General features: G+C 33.9%; 1 protein-coding gene and 1 long non-coding RNA gene across 2 annotated transcripts; one reads left to right on the forward strand and one right to left on the reverse strand.

Moving 5' to 3' along the window:
- Positions 1-52: 52 nt before the first annotated feature.
- Positions 53-713, reverse strand: LOC135841047 (uncharacterized). Its single transcript, XR_010557832.1, has 2 exons — positions 485-713; positions 53-326 (listed from the first exon to the last, which is right to left on the reverse strand). It is a non-coding gene; the product is annotated as an uncharacterized LOC135841047 (long non-coding RNA).
- A 4,090-nt stretch (positions 714-4,803) lies between these two features.
- Positions 4,804-17,318, forward strand: LOC135839856 (fatty acid synthase-like). The gene is made up of 35 exons (XM_065356086.1): positions 4,804-5,201; positions 5,490-5,645; positions 5,801-5,971; positions 6,157-6,357; positions 6,453-6,694; positions 6,790-7,020; positions 7,663-7,763; positions 7,879-7,975; positions 8,059-8,196; positions 8,293-8,523; positions 8,625-8,814; positions 9,745-9,974; positions 10,061-10,368; positions 10,483-10,627; positions 10,741-10,857; positions 10,946-11,054; positions 11,136-11,408; positions 11,523-11,687; positions 11,782-11,945; positions 12,163-12,321; positions 12,443-12,679; positions 12,865-13,031; positions 13,161-13,343; positions 13,421-13,487; positions 13,583-13,759; positions 14,097-14,285; positions 14,365-14,566; positions 14,901-15,087; positions 15,179-15,294; positions 15,429-15,688; positions 15,773-16,025; positions 16,106-16,389; positions 16,488-16,721; positions 16,823-17,047; positions 17,124-17,318. Exons 1-35 carry the CDS (start codon positions 5,039-5,041, stop codon positions 17,241-17,243), a joined length of 6,492 nt encoding a protein of 2,163 aa, XP_065212158.1. The 5' UTR covers positions 4,804-5,038; the 3' UTR covers positions 17,244-17,318.
- The last annotated feature ends 460 nt before the right edge of the window (positions 17,319-17,778 follow it).

Genomic DNA, 17,778 nt, shown 5'->3' on the forward strand with positions numbered 1-17,778 from the left:
GTAAATACACAGACTATGCAAATGCACCCTACTTTCTTGAATGATAAAAAAGTGATGCTTGAACTTTTTATTTAATTATTCGTAAATTGAAAATATGTGCGCACATATTGCTTGATTTGGGTTAAATAAATTTCACTTTAAAATTGAAGAACCATAGACTGCATACTAACACAGGAATCAGATAAACAGTTGGTCAATTGAAAATTGATATACCTGAGCTATACGTATATTTTAAAACTAGGGAAAATAAATAGCGCTGGATTAACATGAACGTAAGATTTTATACATTTGTCGAACATCTTCATTTACCTATTCCACCGCCAGCCCTGTAACAGAAAATCGTCATAAACGGTTAGGTGGTACCTATATTTGCCTATTACGTACATACTCTTATTTATTCATTAAAAAATTACTGAATATACCTAGGTACTATGTAATGTAGAGATATACCTAAGTAACTAAAAAATGAAATATTGTTTCTTACAATGAAGCAAGCGCAGCTGGACTGATGGGCTTTGGTACGGCCATTACCATTAGACTAGTAGCTAAAATCGTCATCACCGCAAAACCGATGAAATACATAATCTGCATATTGATATTTTGTTTGAATGCAAATCTGTGTAAACAATTCACTTAATATGAAATTCGTGCAATAGTTAACTGATACAGTGTAAAAGAATGACTGTTGATAATAGCGATTTGCTGAGGAGTATTTATACACTCGCAACAATGTTGCATAAATGCATATTAGGGCACAGGTGCCGCTACTCTGGGCTTTGAAGGTAATAAATGGCTGTCTAGTTATGAGAAATGATTTTCTTTGATCAGCTGTCTAAACTATTTCATTTGTGCTGATGAAAATACAAGCCATAAATTTCAAATGATTTATTTACCTACCTACCTACCTACCTATCAATATACCTACGTACTTTTCTAAAAATAACTAGGTACCTACCTATTCGATGTACCAGGATATTTGGCAATCATTTCTTGCAAGGCTTTATCAAATTAAAGTACTCGTACACTGCACATTGATTATAAGTACCTCTTAGTAGGTAAGCAGAATGAATATTACAACGTCAGCTTTAAGCAGCTCATATTACTTTGAATTTGAAAAAAAGAACAGTTCCGCTCATTCTGCATTTTATTGATACAAATTTGAATAATCAACTTGATGCCAACGATAAAAGAAATTTAACCAATGCCAGTCAAGAGGCCGGCTTTTGTTTGGATGGAAGAAAGACAGCTTCCAAATCATCGTGGTTCGATTTTAAAGTCCATTCGGTAATTGTACTGACCTACTTTGTATAAGTACATTATGGATAAACGTATGTAAAACCACATTTTTTTCAAAATGCGCGAAAAATTCAAAAAACTACGTGAGCCTATAAATTTTGATGTTTCGCTTTTTTGCGTTCCTATCGTCTAAGGTTGCTAGATTTTATAAATGAATAATTCCCCGAAAAAAACCCAATACTTATCCTTGAGTTATGAAAATTATTTTCAATAAAGCTTCAGAAAGTTATGCTATGAAGAAATTTTCGGATGGAATTTGCTGATTGTTCACAATAATGTCGATGAAGTGTAATAATTTTACTAACGTTGAGTAAAATAGACCAATCTACCTATTATGTACTTCTAGGATCCAAAACTTGGAAAAAAATTACGTTTTCAGTGATCCCGTGAATAAAAAAGAATACAAAATAGGGGTAAGGTCTCCTCTCCTAAGATTTAAGAAAGTTTCAAATCATATTTCATGATCTAAATGTATAAAATACGAGTCTAAATAAAAATGAAAATTTGTAGAGCATTATAAATCCACTTCAAAAAAACAAAAAAAATGACTGTAGGTGTTTATGTACAATTCTACGCACCACATACAAAATGTACCTACATACTACATAGATACCTAGGTAGGTACTACCTACATACTAAAAGCTCAGTCGCTCGGCTGAATAGGTAATTTTCCAATATTTAATGAAATTTCAGGGGAAAACGTTCATGTCAAGTACGATAGGTCGAAGTTCCAAAAGTGTATTAAGACTAACAATTTATATGCAATTTTTGCTTAGTTATTAAGTATTCCAATCGGTTCGTAAAGCAAACCAATTACCTAATCAAACATCGTGGTTCGTAAACTCAGATTTTCGGCTGCTAGACAGCTACAATTATGTCAGACGGAGTGATGACGTGTTCAAGGTTTATTGAATTATTCGGTAACAGCCACGAATTACAAATTACGAACTAATTACGCGAATAAACAAATGGCACGGTTAATATAGGTACAGGGTGTTCCAGGAATCGTCAGCCAAAATTCAGCTGTAGATATAGTACTCGAGGAGACGAACAAAAAACGTTAGTATGACTGGTTGCCTAGTATATCTTATGAAATTGAAGGAGCTTCATTAAAAATAAGAAAATGTTTGAATCATTCAAATGGTGTCCATAACTCATAGTAAGAACCTACTCGAGTGGACGAACAAAAAAAGTTATTATGACAAATTGCCTTACCAATTTTGAAAAATTCGCCAAAAATGATAAAATATGTTTGGATCATTACTGACTTTGAGTGGATGAACAAAAAATGATATTATGACAAATTGCCTATCTTCAAAATTGAAGGCGCAAAACTACAACTTAATAATCCTAAATTTTCACAATCTAGGCACAACAAATTTGGAAATTTTGAATCAAGTTTGCCCCTTCAAGTTTGAAGATAAGCTATTTGTCATAATACTATTTTTTTGTTTGTCCACTTGAGCACTATTGGTTACAGCCTTACAGGTGCCATTTGAATGATTCAAACATTTCCTTATTTTAAACGATTTTTTCTGAAATGACAAATTTCGAGTTTTGCAAAACTTGTACATGCTCTCCCAATTCACAAGATAGACCACTGGTCATAATAACGTTTTTTGTTCATCACCTCAAGTACTACAGTGACAGTTACCTACTTATTATTATCAGGCTTGTCAGACCGAACCAAAAAAGTAAAAACTGGACAGATGACCACGACTGGACCCAAAAATGCTAACAAGACCGAGTGGACCGGACCAGACCTGAGACCTCTAAAACAAGTGTATGTAAAAATATTAACCGAACAAATGACTCTCTTCAGAAAAAATACCAGGGACAGACTGAAACTGAAGACCTTTCTAAAAAATTGTACCAATGACTGCGGTTTGGACCTCAGTTATGTTCAATTGTTCACATTTTTATAATGCGATTTTAGATGCTTATTTCAAATAAGATTCCATTATGATTCAATTTCTTTCAAAGTTTCAATGTTCTGAAAGCAAAAATCACATTTTTCAACTCATCTATGTGTTAGGAAGTTTTTTTCTTTCTGAAAAATGAAGACTGTTTTTTGGACTTGGACTGACCCATGACGGCCATGACCAGGATAAAAATTTCTAGTCAGGACCAGACTAGTGTTGGCCTGAGAATATTCTCAATGCGCATAATCTGAGAACATTCCGGCATATTCGCGAATATTCTCAAATGCTAGGCGAATATTCTCTCAAAAAAATAAAAATCATGACTTTTTCAACAAATTAAATAAGTTTTTTTTTACTATTTTCCCACAATTTACAAGTTTTACAACTACTTTTCTTTATAAATTTCCTATTTTTCTTAATAAATTGAAAGATACCAAAACCTTTTCATGGAAAGTTTCCTATCATCTCCAAACTAAGTAATAATGGTGTAACTTTTTGAAAAGAATATGTGGAGTATATGCGCACTAAATGCGCATATTATTGCGCATGCGCAAGCAAAAAAAGAAAATTCGCAAATTTGCCCAACACTAGACCAGACCAGACCAGACCACACCAACCCACAAAGGCAATAAAATGTAGAACAGAATGACCAAGCCATGTTTTTAACAACTTTTTCATGCAATAATTTTTGTTAAATATTGCTGAAATTCACAATATTTCCCACTTTTGAGGATTAATCAATTCTATTATCCAAATTAAATGCTCTTCTCTATTCTAATAAGCAAACAAAATTTTCATGTAAGAAGATACAAATGTTCTGTCCCAGCACATTTCATTCCATTAACCGAATAAGTGGGACTTTCTTACTTACTGTTATTTTAATTTCTGATTTACATCATTTTTAATAGGCACTTTTCTTGTAACTTTTTGAAGTTTCATCCTAGATGTATGGGAAAAGAAATCAGGGCAGGCAGAAAATGAGATGGAGAGACGACATTATGCAAACTTCTTCAACACAGCCACTTCCACAGAATAGCTGAGAACAGAATAGAATGGATACGGTTGGGGGAGGCTTATGCTCTTACTTAGGGCCATGGCAGTGTTATAATTTAAGATTGTTAATACTGCTGTAAAATAAAGGCTATTATTATTATTATTATTATTTTCAACACTTTTTCTCGCAATTTTTGCAAAATTTTAGTTCAATGGTCACATAGGTATTTAGTAAAGTAAAAAATTGATCACATAAAAATTGTTGACAAAATATTCACTTTTTTCAATTGGTTTGTGTTATAAGTCGCTTCATGTTATTAAATTGCGATGGGACAAACGTTATAACATTAATAAGTGACTTTTACTATCTACAGTTGAATTTTTGCAGACGATTCCCGGAACACCCTGTATATCGTACCAAGAATAGAAATGAAATTTGTACACTATTCGCAAAAAAAAAATTAAAGGTAGGTAATGAAAGGTAGGTAATTATGTAAAATTACCTCGAACCATTCCCTAATTAATATTCATTTTGAAATTTTTTAATTTCAAGGAATTTGCATTCATTTTCTTATCGAGCGTGTGCTTTTGGAACATGATTTATCTCATCATTCCTATCAGGGCAGTTTGATTACAATATCGTGTTTAGATATTTATGCACTTGTCACAGCAACCTTTTTTTTTGTTCTAAAAAATGTTTCATTTGTGAAAAGTTTATAATCAATTTTTATTTCAAAATAGATACCTAGTGTAGTGTGTGTTTGACAGAATCATTATATTATATGTAGATTACCTAACGAAGTGGAAGACAAATTAAATAAACCAACATGGAAAGTGGTATCGATGATAAATTCGAAACAGTCATTTCTGGTGTTTCGGGTAGATTTCCAAACTGTGAGAGTGTTCCAGAATTCCAGACTCAACTGTACGCTGGAAAATCATTCATGTCTTTGCAGCACAACAAATGGCCAATCAATTATAGATACCAATGTAAGTACATAAATTTGTGCAGAATGAGTACCTTGGCGAGCTTGGAAGCGAGTTAAAAACTACCAAAAGGGTAAAAATTTCAGTTTTAGATAGGTACTTCTTTTAAATTAGGAACTCGCTGTGTGAAATCGTTAGCGAGATTAAATTAGGTAGGTATACCTACGTGGAAACATATTCGTGCATCTACATACCCTATCTCTTCATATTTCGTTTCATATTTCAATTTCGAAATCATTATTAACTCATCATTATTAATGTATTATGTACTTACCTATCTGCATTGTTTAGATACTGATACAGTTCTTCCATCGGCCACGGGGAAATTCAGATATGTCAAAGAATTCGATCCGGTTGTTTTTAAAGTGAATAATGCTGTAGCCGAATGCACTGATATAATAAATCGTAAAGTCTTGGAGCCGAGTTTTGAAGCCATTATGGATGCCGGTAATTCTTTTATTTTTTAAATAGGTACAGTTATTACGTCTGCTTATATCTATTTTTGAAAAATAATGATACCTACCTAATGAGTAGGTAACTATATTTATTATTATATGTATTGACAAGTAAGTTACCCTACATTTTCTCTCATTTTTTTTCAGGTATAAATCCATACGATTTAAACGGCAGACATATCGCAGTTTATATGGCATTTGACCACAGCGATTGTGATGCAAATGCAGTTACTGTAGTAGGCGAAGGTCGTCTTTGGGTGCTTGGATCAAGTAAAACGATGATGTCAAATAGAGTTTCATTTGCACTGAATTTGACTGGTAACGTTTTTCAAATATTTATCAAAAGCATTTTTTTTCAGCTTTGTAAATTTTTTGACATCTTACTAATTTTTTAACTAAACGTATAACTTGGAGATAAGATATTTAAACTAGAATAAACGAGTTTTAATCGTTGAATGTTGGAAATGAATAGGTAGGTATGTACTTATCATTTTCTGTTCCAGGACCAAGTTTCACCTTCTGTAATGACCTTTTTGGTAATCTAACTGCTCTTCACGAAGCCTACAAAAATGTTTCCGAAGGTCATGTAGAAGCGGCCATTGTTGGAGTGGCTGCAGCCGTGCAGCATCCTATTTTTGGTGTAATTTTATCCAGAATGAATGTGCTAAATATGGATGCTATAACTCGAGTATTTGATAAAAATGGTGAGTGTTTTGGGGGAAAAAATAGTTTTTATACTCTTTAAAATTCTCTTCGCTGGTTTGATAATACTTACTTATTATGGATTAACATTATGAAGCCGATGGTTATGGAAGAAGTGATTCCTTGGTTGTTCTGTTCATACAAAGAGCCAGTGATGCTAAACGAATGTACGCTTCGATTGACTTCACTGGATATACGTACTTCGGTTCGAACCCTAGTTCATTTTTGAATTTCGATGAAGAGTTGCTGAAAAGATCTACGCCTCATCTGTACAAAGAAAAAGATTACGACCATATTAAAGACTTGACCTTTATAGAAATGAGTGCCTGTGGTCTTAGAGTAAGTACCTGCATACTTACCTATTGGAAATTTTTAGTTGTACCTATTGGCAAAAGGTTTGCATTAATTTAGCCTTATTTTCGAATTACTTACAGAATTATGACAGAACCGAATCAAATTTCATTGCTGATACCATATGCAAGAATAGAAACACTCCTTTGTTAGTCGGCTCAGTAAAAAGTAACATCGGTAATTCTGATGGTGCAGCACCTTACGTCAGTGTGATCAAAGCTTTATTCGCTCTAGAATCTGGCATTATTGCTCCAAACCAAAATCTTGAAGAAATAAACGATGAGATTAGAGCATTTAATGAAAATAAATTGAAGGTAAGCAAGTGAAGCAGATGCAAACGAGGTAGTAGGTAAGTACCTACAAGTTAGTGAAAATTGAAGGAGAGCCCCACGTTGGGCGCCAATGTTGAGGGGGGGGGCGGACTGATTACTTTACCCTCCCTGGGGACCCTCTCCGTCCTAAGTCTCAAGAGGGAGGGTACCACTAGCTTCGGGGTCTGAACAGACTATAAGGGTGGCATAAGTCTTATGTAATCACCCAACCAAGGTACAATCCTACCAACACACCAATAAGGAGACACAAGTACTGCTTATAGAAGGTATATTGATAGTAGTGCACAAATGTCAGATGTCATACATCAGCCAGATACAACTTATGAAGTTCTTCTGCTGAGCGTTTAACCTACAGCTTGCACACAGCGTGAAACATGCTTCGCCAATATAAAAGATTAAACTGCACAGAGGCAGGCGTGTCTGCGGCTCCGGCTACCTCTGAGTGGAACTAATCCACCAGAGAGCACTGACATAATCAGTGCAGCCTCCGCCTGGGCCTAAATTCCCATCTAGGTGGGAAACTTGGAGTCCCTAGTCCCCACTACACCAACGTATCCCCATTTAAAACAGCTGAAAGGGCGTCCCTTGTTTTTATCCTTTTGATAAAAAAATTATTTCTGTCAGGTGGTGACAAAACCTACTAAACTATCGAGCAATACAATAATGGTCAATTCAGTTGGAATTGGAGGTGCTCTCAGTCAAGTTATATTGAGACAAAATCCAAAGTATGTATTTTTTCCTATTGTCTGAGGGCATTATTTCAATTCTTTCTTCTTTTGAACTCGCCGAATATTTTCCATTAATTCGCGTTTTTAAATAAATTTCTTTTTGCAATTATAGGAAAAGTACTCGTACACCAGCCACTACAGGTGTCCTTCCAAGACTAGTTTTGGCTTGTGCCCGAACCGAAGATGGCATTTTGAATACTCTTAAAAAAGTAAGTATGTGGAATGCATCACTATAGGATTGGTATTCTTAAACGAGATCAGAGTCTTATTTTTTCACCATTTTTCGTTTTAGTTTGAAACGATGCTTTTCAACCCCGAATATATTTCTTTGGTGAACGATACATTTGGTACGGATATGCCATATCATGTGTTTCGAGGATACACCATTGTTTCACCCGATAGCAGTTATGAAAGACAGAGTTCGTCAGATGTATGTAAAATTGTTATTTCTCGTACCTACTCGTACCACGTAATTTGAAATAATGAATAGGTACCTATTAAGTTTAACCATTAATTGTTAATTCAGACTAAAGGAAACAAAAATCGTCCTATTTGGTTTCTATTTTCTGGAATGGGCTCCCAATGGAACACTATGGGTAAAGGTCTTCTGGATTTACCCATTATCGCAGAAGTAGTAGAAAAATGCCATAAAGTTATGCAACCTCAAGGAGTTGATTTATACCATATTTTGACCGCTGAAGATCCCAGCATATTTGACAATATCATGCATTCTTTTGTCGGAATCATCACAATCCAGGTAAGTTAGACAGACATATAGGTTCTTATTAGTATTTTTAATCATGAACATTTTTTAAAGTGTAATTATGTCCATTGAATGTTTTTTGTTTAATTCTTCAGATAGCTCTGGTGGAAGTTCTAAAAGCATTAGGCATCAAACCAGATGGTATTATTGGACATTCTGTGGGTGAAAATGCCTGTGCTTATGCAGATGGATGCTTGACCTTGGAACAAGCTGTATTGTCATCGTATGCTCGAGGAATGGCGTCCATAGAGACAGAAACAATTCGAGGGATGATGGCGGCAGTCGGTAAATTTATCCACGATGCATAAATGTAGATGAGGGTGGTGGATTTTCACCAAATTCAGCATATACCTTCATTCTGAGTTGAAAATTTCCGACAAAAAATTTCAATTCAGGAGATGTCCCTGGAAGGTAGATTTGGGCCGTTGAACCGGAGGCATTATCGAAAAAAAAATTTGAAAATTTGAAAAAAAATGTTGAACCAATGTTCAACTTCAAAATTTGTGATTTCCAGTATCAATTTGGACCTCATTATATCGCACTCAACCTCTAATTAGTCGAAAGAAAGTCATGAAAATGCCACTTTCAAAAAAAAAATAGTTTGCATTGTTTTTGAGTCCCAAAGTGGGAATTTTTTATTTTTGAGTTGAATCAGAGAAACAAGCTACCTACATATTTTTATTTTTTATTTTGTTTTTTATTGTGTGTTTCGACATTTTAGAAGGAAATTGATTTTTTGGAAATTCGAACTTTGCAAAGTAGAAAAAAGTGGACCCAAGCAAAGCGAAGGCAAAAGCTCTCAAAAATGTGTGCTTCAAAAAGTAGAAAAAAAAGTTTTTTGTTTGAAGAGTTCATCCATTTTTTTTTTTTTTTTTTTTTTTTTTTTTTTGGTTTAAACATTCTTTTAGAAAGTACATACAATTTAGACAAATAAAAACAAACAGACCCTGAGCGAACCGAGACCATAAGCTTTGATTCAAGAAGTAAAACATTTTTTTTTTTTGCAAAAAGTCAATAAGTATGTAGGTATCTATTCCCCCCCCCCCAAAAAAAACAGTAAAATTTAAAATGCTTACCTGTTTCCACTACCTTTACCAATTAGAAAACCATCATAAAAAAAATGTGCTGCATTTGCACCACCTTCAGCAATCTGTAGCCACCACTGTCCTGCAGACTGTCTTCACATATTCTCACGTTGATAAATGTCACTCATAGGCAAAGGATACAACGAAATCAAGAACGTCCTACCAGAAAGCATTGAAGTAGCTTGTCACAATTCAGCCACCAGTTGCACATTAAGTGGGCCCACCGATGACGTTGAGAAATACGTGAAGAAACTCCAAGACCAGAAAATTTTCGCCAAAGCTGTCAACGTTGCCAATATAGCTTATCACTCCAAGCATATTGCTCCTGCTGCTCCCAATCTTCTATCTCGTTTACAAGAGGTCCATTTAATTATGATTATCATTGTACTCAATCGTTTTATCACCTACAATTTTTCCAAATTTTGTAATACGATTTCTCTACTTAGGTAATTCCTGAACCAATAAAACGTTCATCAAAGTGGATAAGTACTTCGGTTCCAGAAGTAGATTGGAATAAGCCTTTGGCTCAGTATTGTTCAGCGGAATACCTAACTAATAATTTATTGAACAGCGTGTTATTCGAAGAAGGCAGCAAACATATACCTTCTGACGCTTTGGTTATCGAAATAGCTCCCCATGGATTACTGCAGGCCATTATGAAACGGTCTTTACCTGAAACATGTGCCAATGTTCCTCTAACCAGGAGAAATAACGAAGGAAAAAATATGGGAAATCTTTTAAATGCTATTGGAAGGTAGGTACCTATATACAATTTTTGATTGGAGGGGGCATAGATTATTCCTATGGTAAAAAAAAAACTATGAAATATTTTGATTGTAAGACATGTATTGTGAATATTTTCTTTCAGATTATATATTGCGGGATGTGATCTAAATGTAAATGCTTTATATCCTCCTATCGAGTATCCTGTTTCCAGGGAAACTCCTTCAGTAGCTTCATTAGCCAATTGGCAACATACTATACTAGATGCTGGAGTATACTTTTTTGATCCGGTAAGTCTAGGTACCTAAATTACATAAATTTCGATATCACTTGATAGGTTTTAGGAATGCGATGAAAGGAATATCGTTGAGCCTTCGAAATAATTTTCATTACAATTTTCCAGGTTGGAAGTCACAGTGGAGATCCTATAATAGTTCGGGCCAACGATGATTCGCCTTATCATTATTTAAAAGACCATAAAATCAATAATCACATCATGTTACCTGCATCTTTCTATTTGGTAAAGTGATTCGAATGTTTTCCACCTCTACAGAATTATTTACTTATCGGAAATGTAAATTCGTAAATTATTTCTAATTTTCTTTCAGTACCTTACCTGGTGGGTGTTCTCCGTTATTAAAAATATTACCCTTGGTTCATTTCCGATTGTTTTCGAAGATGTAAAAGTATTCAAAAATTTGACCATATTGTCGAGCAGTAAATTGATACTAATTACCTACCTACGTATTCTTTTGATCATTCGTATGTGTCGTTCTCAAACAATTTAATCGATTACAGAACCACGAAAGTTCACCGTTTTTATTCAAAAAGGAAGTGGAAAATTTGAAATTTTGAAATACAATGAGTCGAACTCGAATAAAGCGACAAAAATAATGACTGGAATATTTTATCAAGCTGATCGCACTTCAAAAAACATTGTAGATGGTCAAAAATTTCACGATATCAAGCATACCATTTCAGATGACGAATTCTATAAAGTTTTCAAAAATGTAGGATATGAATTGAAAGATTCATTCCGTAGCTTGGATGTATTGAAATACAAGGATAATGGTTAGTAGGAGTATCCCATAACTACTTACTTTTAGTTCAACTTTCATACCTCTTGTGTACCTATTCACTATAAGTACTAACTAACTGGGTATATTTGAATTCATTCATTGATAGATTATTACGCTAAGATAAAGTGGCAGAAGAACTGGGTAACGTTTTTAGATGCATTGCTGAAATTCGACATGTTTTCTGAAATTAAAAATGAAACCGACCTATTATATACTCAGAAGATTAGAAGACTGGAAATTTCTGCTGAAGAAATTTCATCCATAGAAGAAGGTGCAGTCATCTATATCTACCAACCTACCTAATCTGCGCAGAATTGCATGCATAATAATTGCGAAAATCTGACGTACTAAATCATTTTCTGCAGGAACAATGTTGTTATGTCATAAACAACGCAGTACGAATATATTAACTTGTCCTGGTCTGGTAATGTACTCGGTAAAACACCAAAAGTTCGAGCAAAAAAAGCTGAACGCAGATATCAAATTGGAAAAATTACAATTCGTTTCCCATAAGAATCCAAGATGTCAGGTGCGTATTTCAGAATTCAGATTAATCAAGGTTATAATCAGTCACTGAGGTTTATGGCAAGGTGGCTCAAGTATTGGCATCCTGAGATCGCTAGAAAATATTTTGACAAATTTTCAGTCTCTTCCCCATGTTACAAAAGCTCTGTCATTATAATTTTAGCAGTCGTGAGTTTTTTCCCTGAAAATTCAAATACATTTCCTTTGTATGTATGTTGCAGAGTGCTGAAGAATTGTGCAAATTATGTTTGGAAATAGCTGCTGATAATTTTCGCGTCATGTCACAAAAACGTGACACAAAGTTGAAAATCATAATGGAAAATAATTTGGGATGTGCTACTTTATTGAAACATGTTGTGAGAAACTGTGATACGTTGAAGGTTTGTATTTACATATTTGAACTTGAAACATCACTGCCTACTTATTATACATAAATTTACTGGGTGCATTTGATTAATTTTAATTGTTACCTACATGAGTAATGAAGGGGTTTTTTTTCAGACGAAAGTACTTTTCTATGAACAGAAGCAAGCGTTATTAAATAAATACACGTCCAGAGATGAATTCTTCATGCTAGTCACAAATCAGCTATGCGATGTTGGAAAATATTCAGCTGATGCTTTCTTTGTAGTTACCTCAAATTTTGAGGACAAAGCTTTACCACCAGAAACTGATGATGTTTTTGAACAAGTCGTGAGACAGAAACTTGATGATAAAACATTTTATCTATATAAAAGGGTGGGTGTTTATGAGTTATTACATATTTCTAATCGCTTAATCAATAGATAGGTAGTAATAGGTTTATGGGTATGACACCTACTTGATAATTTGATTTTATTCAAGAAAAAATTATGATACATACATATTTTTTTACTTGATTATGTAATTTCTTTCAAGAGGCCAATATATTTTGATCATTTTAGAAATCTTTATTGGATGATAAACGCATTCAAATTACAAATGGAGATGGACCAACTGAATATTATCCAGAAAGCAGTAAATCTGAGCTCTTGTTCGTTGTCAAACAGAACACGGATTCAGCTGACTTATCTTCTATGCTTGAGGAGCACAAAAAACCTTCGGATCCGAGGTAGGTACTTATCTCTTTCAAAAACCATCATGTATGTAGCTGAAGATAATGATGGAATTTTTAAAGGAAAAAAATAATGAACTTACGTATCAACTACGTCCCTAATTCGAATTGTATTGATTGAAACAGGTGTTTGTTTGTTATGGATAAAAATACGCCAAGTGAATCAGTTCTGAAAAGTGAACTCACTCGAGATTCTTCGATATCAGTGCTCCAAAATGGAGAATGGGGTTCGTATCGAAGTATCTCAGAAAATCAATCTAAACTGGAAAAAAGTTCGAAAAATATCGGCGACATTCCTGGAGATATTCAGTAAGTTCAAAGTTATAAACCACAACTCGTATTTTAAAAGATCGGTTTTTGATCTCAAATATTTATTATGACGTCAGGATGGAATCTGTGTATTTGCAATATCTCGGCTGTGATAGAGAAATCGAACAATCTGAAGATGATAAGGTAGGTACCTACACAATAATTTAGCCTACCTACTCTTCACAACAATAAAATGCTTCAATTCTAAAGTTATTTGATTATTGAAATTATCGTTGCAGATTCGGAATTATGGAATTGAATACTCCGGCGTTCAAGATTCTGGAGAAAGAGTAATGGGTTTGGCTGTGGTCAATTCTGATGATCCTATATCCAAACCTGATTCTATTCTGAAATGGAACCTGCCGGATAATTGGAGCCTGGAAGATGCTGCCACTGTCCCTTTTATTTATACACAAGTAAAGCAGCATATGAAAATAATATTCCTTTTATAATACCTACCTAATGGTGTTCTGGTATACCTATGTCCTATACCTGTAGAGTGAAAAAGCGTAGGTAACAAAAAAAAAAAAAAAAAAAAAAAAAAACTGTTTTGGATGAAAAAATTTTATTTCCATTAAATAAAAACACAAAAATGTATTAAAATACGAGTAATAATTTTTGAATCCTTCACTTGAGTTCTTTTTACAAGAAAGCTAGCCAATCTAGGTAGAGTTCACGCATTAGGTTTGTTCATTCTCAGGGTTGAAAGGTACCTAAGGTTAAATAATTTTCATCATTTTTCACATCTTGTAGGCTTATTATATTTTGGATGCACCGGTAATTCGAAAAAAACAGTACATCAATTCGGTTTTGATCAATGTTGGTGATGAAGGACCTTTTTGTGAAGCTTGTATCTCAATTTCACTAAGTAGGAAGCAGGCAGTCTACGTCAGTGTGTCCAGTGATGAAGAAGCTGATTTAATAAAGAAAAAATTCCCCCAAGTAAGTGTATAACTTGACATTCTGATCGATGTAAAAATATGCAGGTGCCTATTCTGTATGATATTAATATTTTTTACAGCTTGACGAAAAAAGAATATTCAATTTGGAAAAGTGCTCGTTTCAAGCCAAAATATTAAAAATGACGAAAGGCGTCGGAGTAAGCCTTGTTGTGAATTGTTTGCCCGGAATTGAAAGTATCCAAGAGTCCTTGAATTGCGTCAGTAATTTCGGTTATTTTGTCCAAATTGGTAAAATAGATGACTGGGAATCACAACAACTAGGTACCTACCTTAAAATCAAATCTTATCATAATCACTAAACGTTTTTATTAGGTACAAGATTTCTTTGGGGTTTTCGTCGACAAAAGATATTCACTACAGGGTGGATCGCCAAAAAAAATTCGGAAGAGCGAAAAAACCAAGATTTTTTGAAAAATGGGCCCTCAATAAGGATCCATATCATCCCTTCTAGAGACTCTTCTGGGGCTAAATTGTTGTTTTGAACTATTCGTCAAATCTGGTCTCAATCCTCCGATTTTTTTTTGCAATCTTCCTATTAATCACAACAGATTAGCAATAGGTACAACTTTTTAATAATAATAACGATGATTTTCAGAATTATACCAATTTTTGAAAGCTCTTTCGTTTATCATGATTCCGAATAAAATATCGAAACTACTGGCCAGACTATCGGAAAACGAAAAGCAAAACTTGAGAGCCTTGGTGGAAGATGGAATCAAAAATGGCGTCGTAGTTCCATTCCAAAGTTATGTTCAAATTCAAGGAATGTCCGAAAATAATCAGTGAGAATTTTTTTACCAGAATTGCAGTTGTTGATGAGAGGTTCATTGTAGTGAGTAATGATGATTTTCAATTTTTTTCCGTTCTTTGCAGCTTTTCAAAAAAAGATCACATTAAAACTATTTTCAAGTGGTTACCAAATAGTGAATTGTGCCGCAATATAAATCAAAAGATACGCTTCGATAATAATCATTCTTATATTATTCTTGGTACGTAGGTAATTGATCTACTCAATTCTTTACACAGCTTTTACAAAACGTCAATGATTGATTTACGAGAGTCGAAACTTTCATTAAAACTTCGGGGACCTTCGTTTCAAAATAATCATTAATGTTCTTTGCAGGAGGTGAAAAAAAGAACCATTCTTGGTTCGAAGTACTGGAATGGCTGATGAGCAAAGGTGCCCGAAAATTTATCGTCACTGTTGATAACTTCTTCGTTGGACCATACTTATCTCATAAGTATAATCGACTGTTGAATCAAAAAAAAGCTACAATCATACTGAGTTCATCTCAAAAAACAGAATCCCTTCAAGATGCCGAGACTCTGGTCCAAGATGCTAATAAACTGGCTCCTTTGGAAGCTGTATTCTTCGCATCAGTGGTAAATCGATGAGATTTTTCATACCTACCAACTTACTTTTCAAAACAAGACGAAAACTAATTCATAGTAAAATCATGTTTGAAGGAATCGATTGGCAAAAAAGCCCATTATATGGACATGGCAACTCGAAAACTCAACCCAAATATTCATCTTGTGAGTATATTCTCCGGCGGTCTTAAAGAATGTGAGTCAAGACGATTTGCAGGATCACCCGCAGTTGTATTTCATGGCAATAGATCAACCCATAAATTATCTGCTGTTTTACCTCTCATCGAAGATGTTCTGTCGCAATTCGACAATAGCAATTCGCCTACTCTTTATCGTTTCAAAAATACAGGTTCGATTAGCGCAATCATTTTCAAGAACTCGGCTATTTCTCTATTGAGAATGTTTCATCTCATGATTTTTAACTTCCAGAAAACAAAACTGCCGAGTCAGCGTTGAGAAATTATTTACCTCACGATATTAGTATTTTGGAGGAAATCGCCGATGATTTATCGGATAAATTGGAATTCGTCGAAGTTACCACAAAAACGCCTCGATATTCGAGTCTAAAGGACTGCTTCCCAATTTTTATAATTTCCACTCTTGGCCCTAAGCCGTTGCAAAGTTTGCTGTCAAATCTTATGAGCCCAGCTTTTTGCTCTAACATTGGAACGAGTAAATTTTCCATAAAAGAATCAGCTTCAAAGTTATACGAAGTGAGTACTTTTCATCTTATATGGACTGAGCTCTCTGAAGGTACATACCTACTTAATCATATTAAAATTATTTTATAAAATTTCTTTTGAATTTTCAGTCTCTGAATAGCATCCAAAGTAAAGCAGGAGTTACTCTCTTATCAGAAACGTGGGCTACTCCGATAGCTTTCGAATTGATAAAACTACTGGATGAGGATAAAAGAAAATATCGACTATTTACTATGGAAGGTAATCCACTCACTTGGAAGGATCGTATAAGAAGCCTTGGCCCAATAGATTCGAGTCAATTTGAAAATAATCTAATTGCTGAATTATTTAACATTAATCCCGAAGTGAGAACACTTAAAAAGCAGTGATTTATTAGTAGATACCAATGTTTTTTTAGGTCTACCTATCATGTATGTATTAATACCTATAATTATTAATTTTTCAGATCCGTTTGGATACTTTACTAGGAATGAACAAACCATTACCTCAAAAAATATCAGACTATTTGTACAGTCAAAATTATCCATCTGTTAATATTTTCAGTATTTTAAAAATACTTGAATCCATTCAGTTTGGATTAGAAATGATTTCCAAATATGAATACAATGACGAATTTATCAAAAATACCATCTCCTTGCTGCAAAATCCAAACGAAAATAAACCATTGCGGGTAAGTTTTGAATAAATTTTTAATGCTCTTAAAATGAGTCGAAAAGCAGATTACCTAAAATTTTATTTATTTTCAGATTTCTGTCACGAGTGAAGTGTTTGTATATGAAGAAGAAAATTATCAGAAATTTTTAAGCAGTTATGAAGTTTCAAAGAAAATAAATGGCGATATTTTGTACACCATATGGTATGACTGAGAAGTAAACTATGTAAATACCTACCTAAATGATTAGTTGAATTATGTACTAATAAACGATATTATTTTCATGTAAGTAACATGAATTCTTTATTCCCATCTGCTATGAACTAGTGTTTGTCTATTGATTTTGATATTGGGAAAAAAATTGCAACAAAGTTTCTCTGATGACAATGAGGGGTGTAAAAGCATCTTCATTTGCCAGCTCTGCAAAAAAAAATGTATATATTATATTATTTGATGTTATTTTCAGATATCTTCGAGTACTAAAATATTTTTAAAATGTAAAATGGAGTAGGTATTCCTTACAAAATGAAGCAAGCTTATTTGGATTGATTCGCTCGGGTTTGGCCATCACCATTAGACTAGTAGCTAAAATCGTCATAACCGCAAAACCGATAAAATACATAATCTGCATGTTGACGTATGTTAGTTTGAATGTAAATTAGGTAAACAATTCACTAAATATGAAATTCGTGCAGTATACTGATACAGTGTAAAAGACTGACTGTTAATGATAGCGATTTGCTCAGGAG

The sequence above is a fragment of the Planococcus citri genome, chromosome 3 (genome assembly GCF_950023065.1).
Source record: "Planococcus citri chromosome 3, ihPlaCitr1.1, whole genome shotgun sequence".
Taxonomy (NCBI): Eukaryota; Metazoa; Arthropoda; class Insecta; order Hemiptera; family Pseudococcidae; genus Planococcus; species Planococcus citri.

Coding starts and splice junctions, on each gene's coding strand:
- LOC135839856 (XM_065356086.1), top strand. CDS start 5,039: ATGGAAAGTGGTATCGATGATAAATTCGAAACAGTCATTTCTGGTGTT. Junction 10,369..10,482: donor CTTTTAAATGCTATTGGAAG/GTAGGTACCTAT, acceptor ATTTTCTTTCAG/ATTATATATTGCGGGATGTG. Junction 13,488..13,582: donor AACAATCTGAAGATGATAAG/GTAGGTACCTAC, acceptor TTATCGTTGCAG/ATTCGGAATTATGGAATTGA.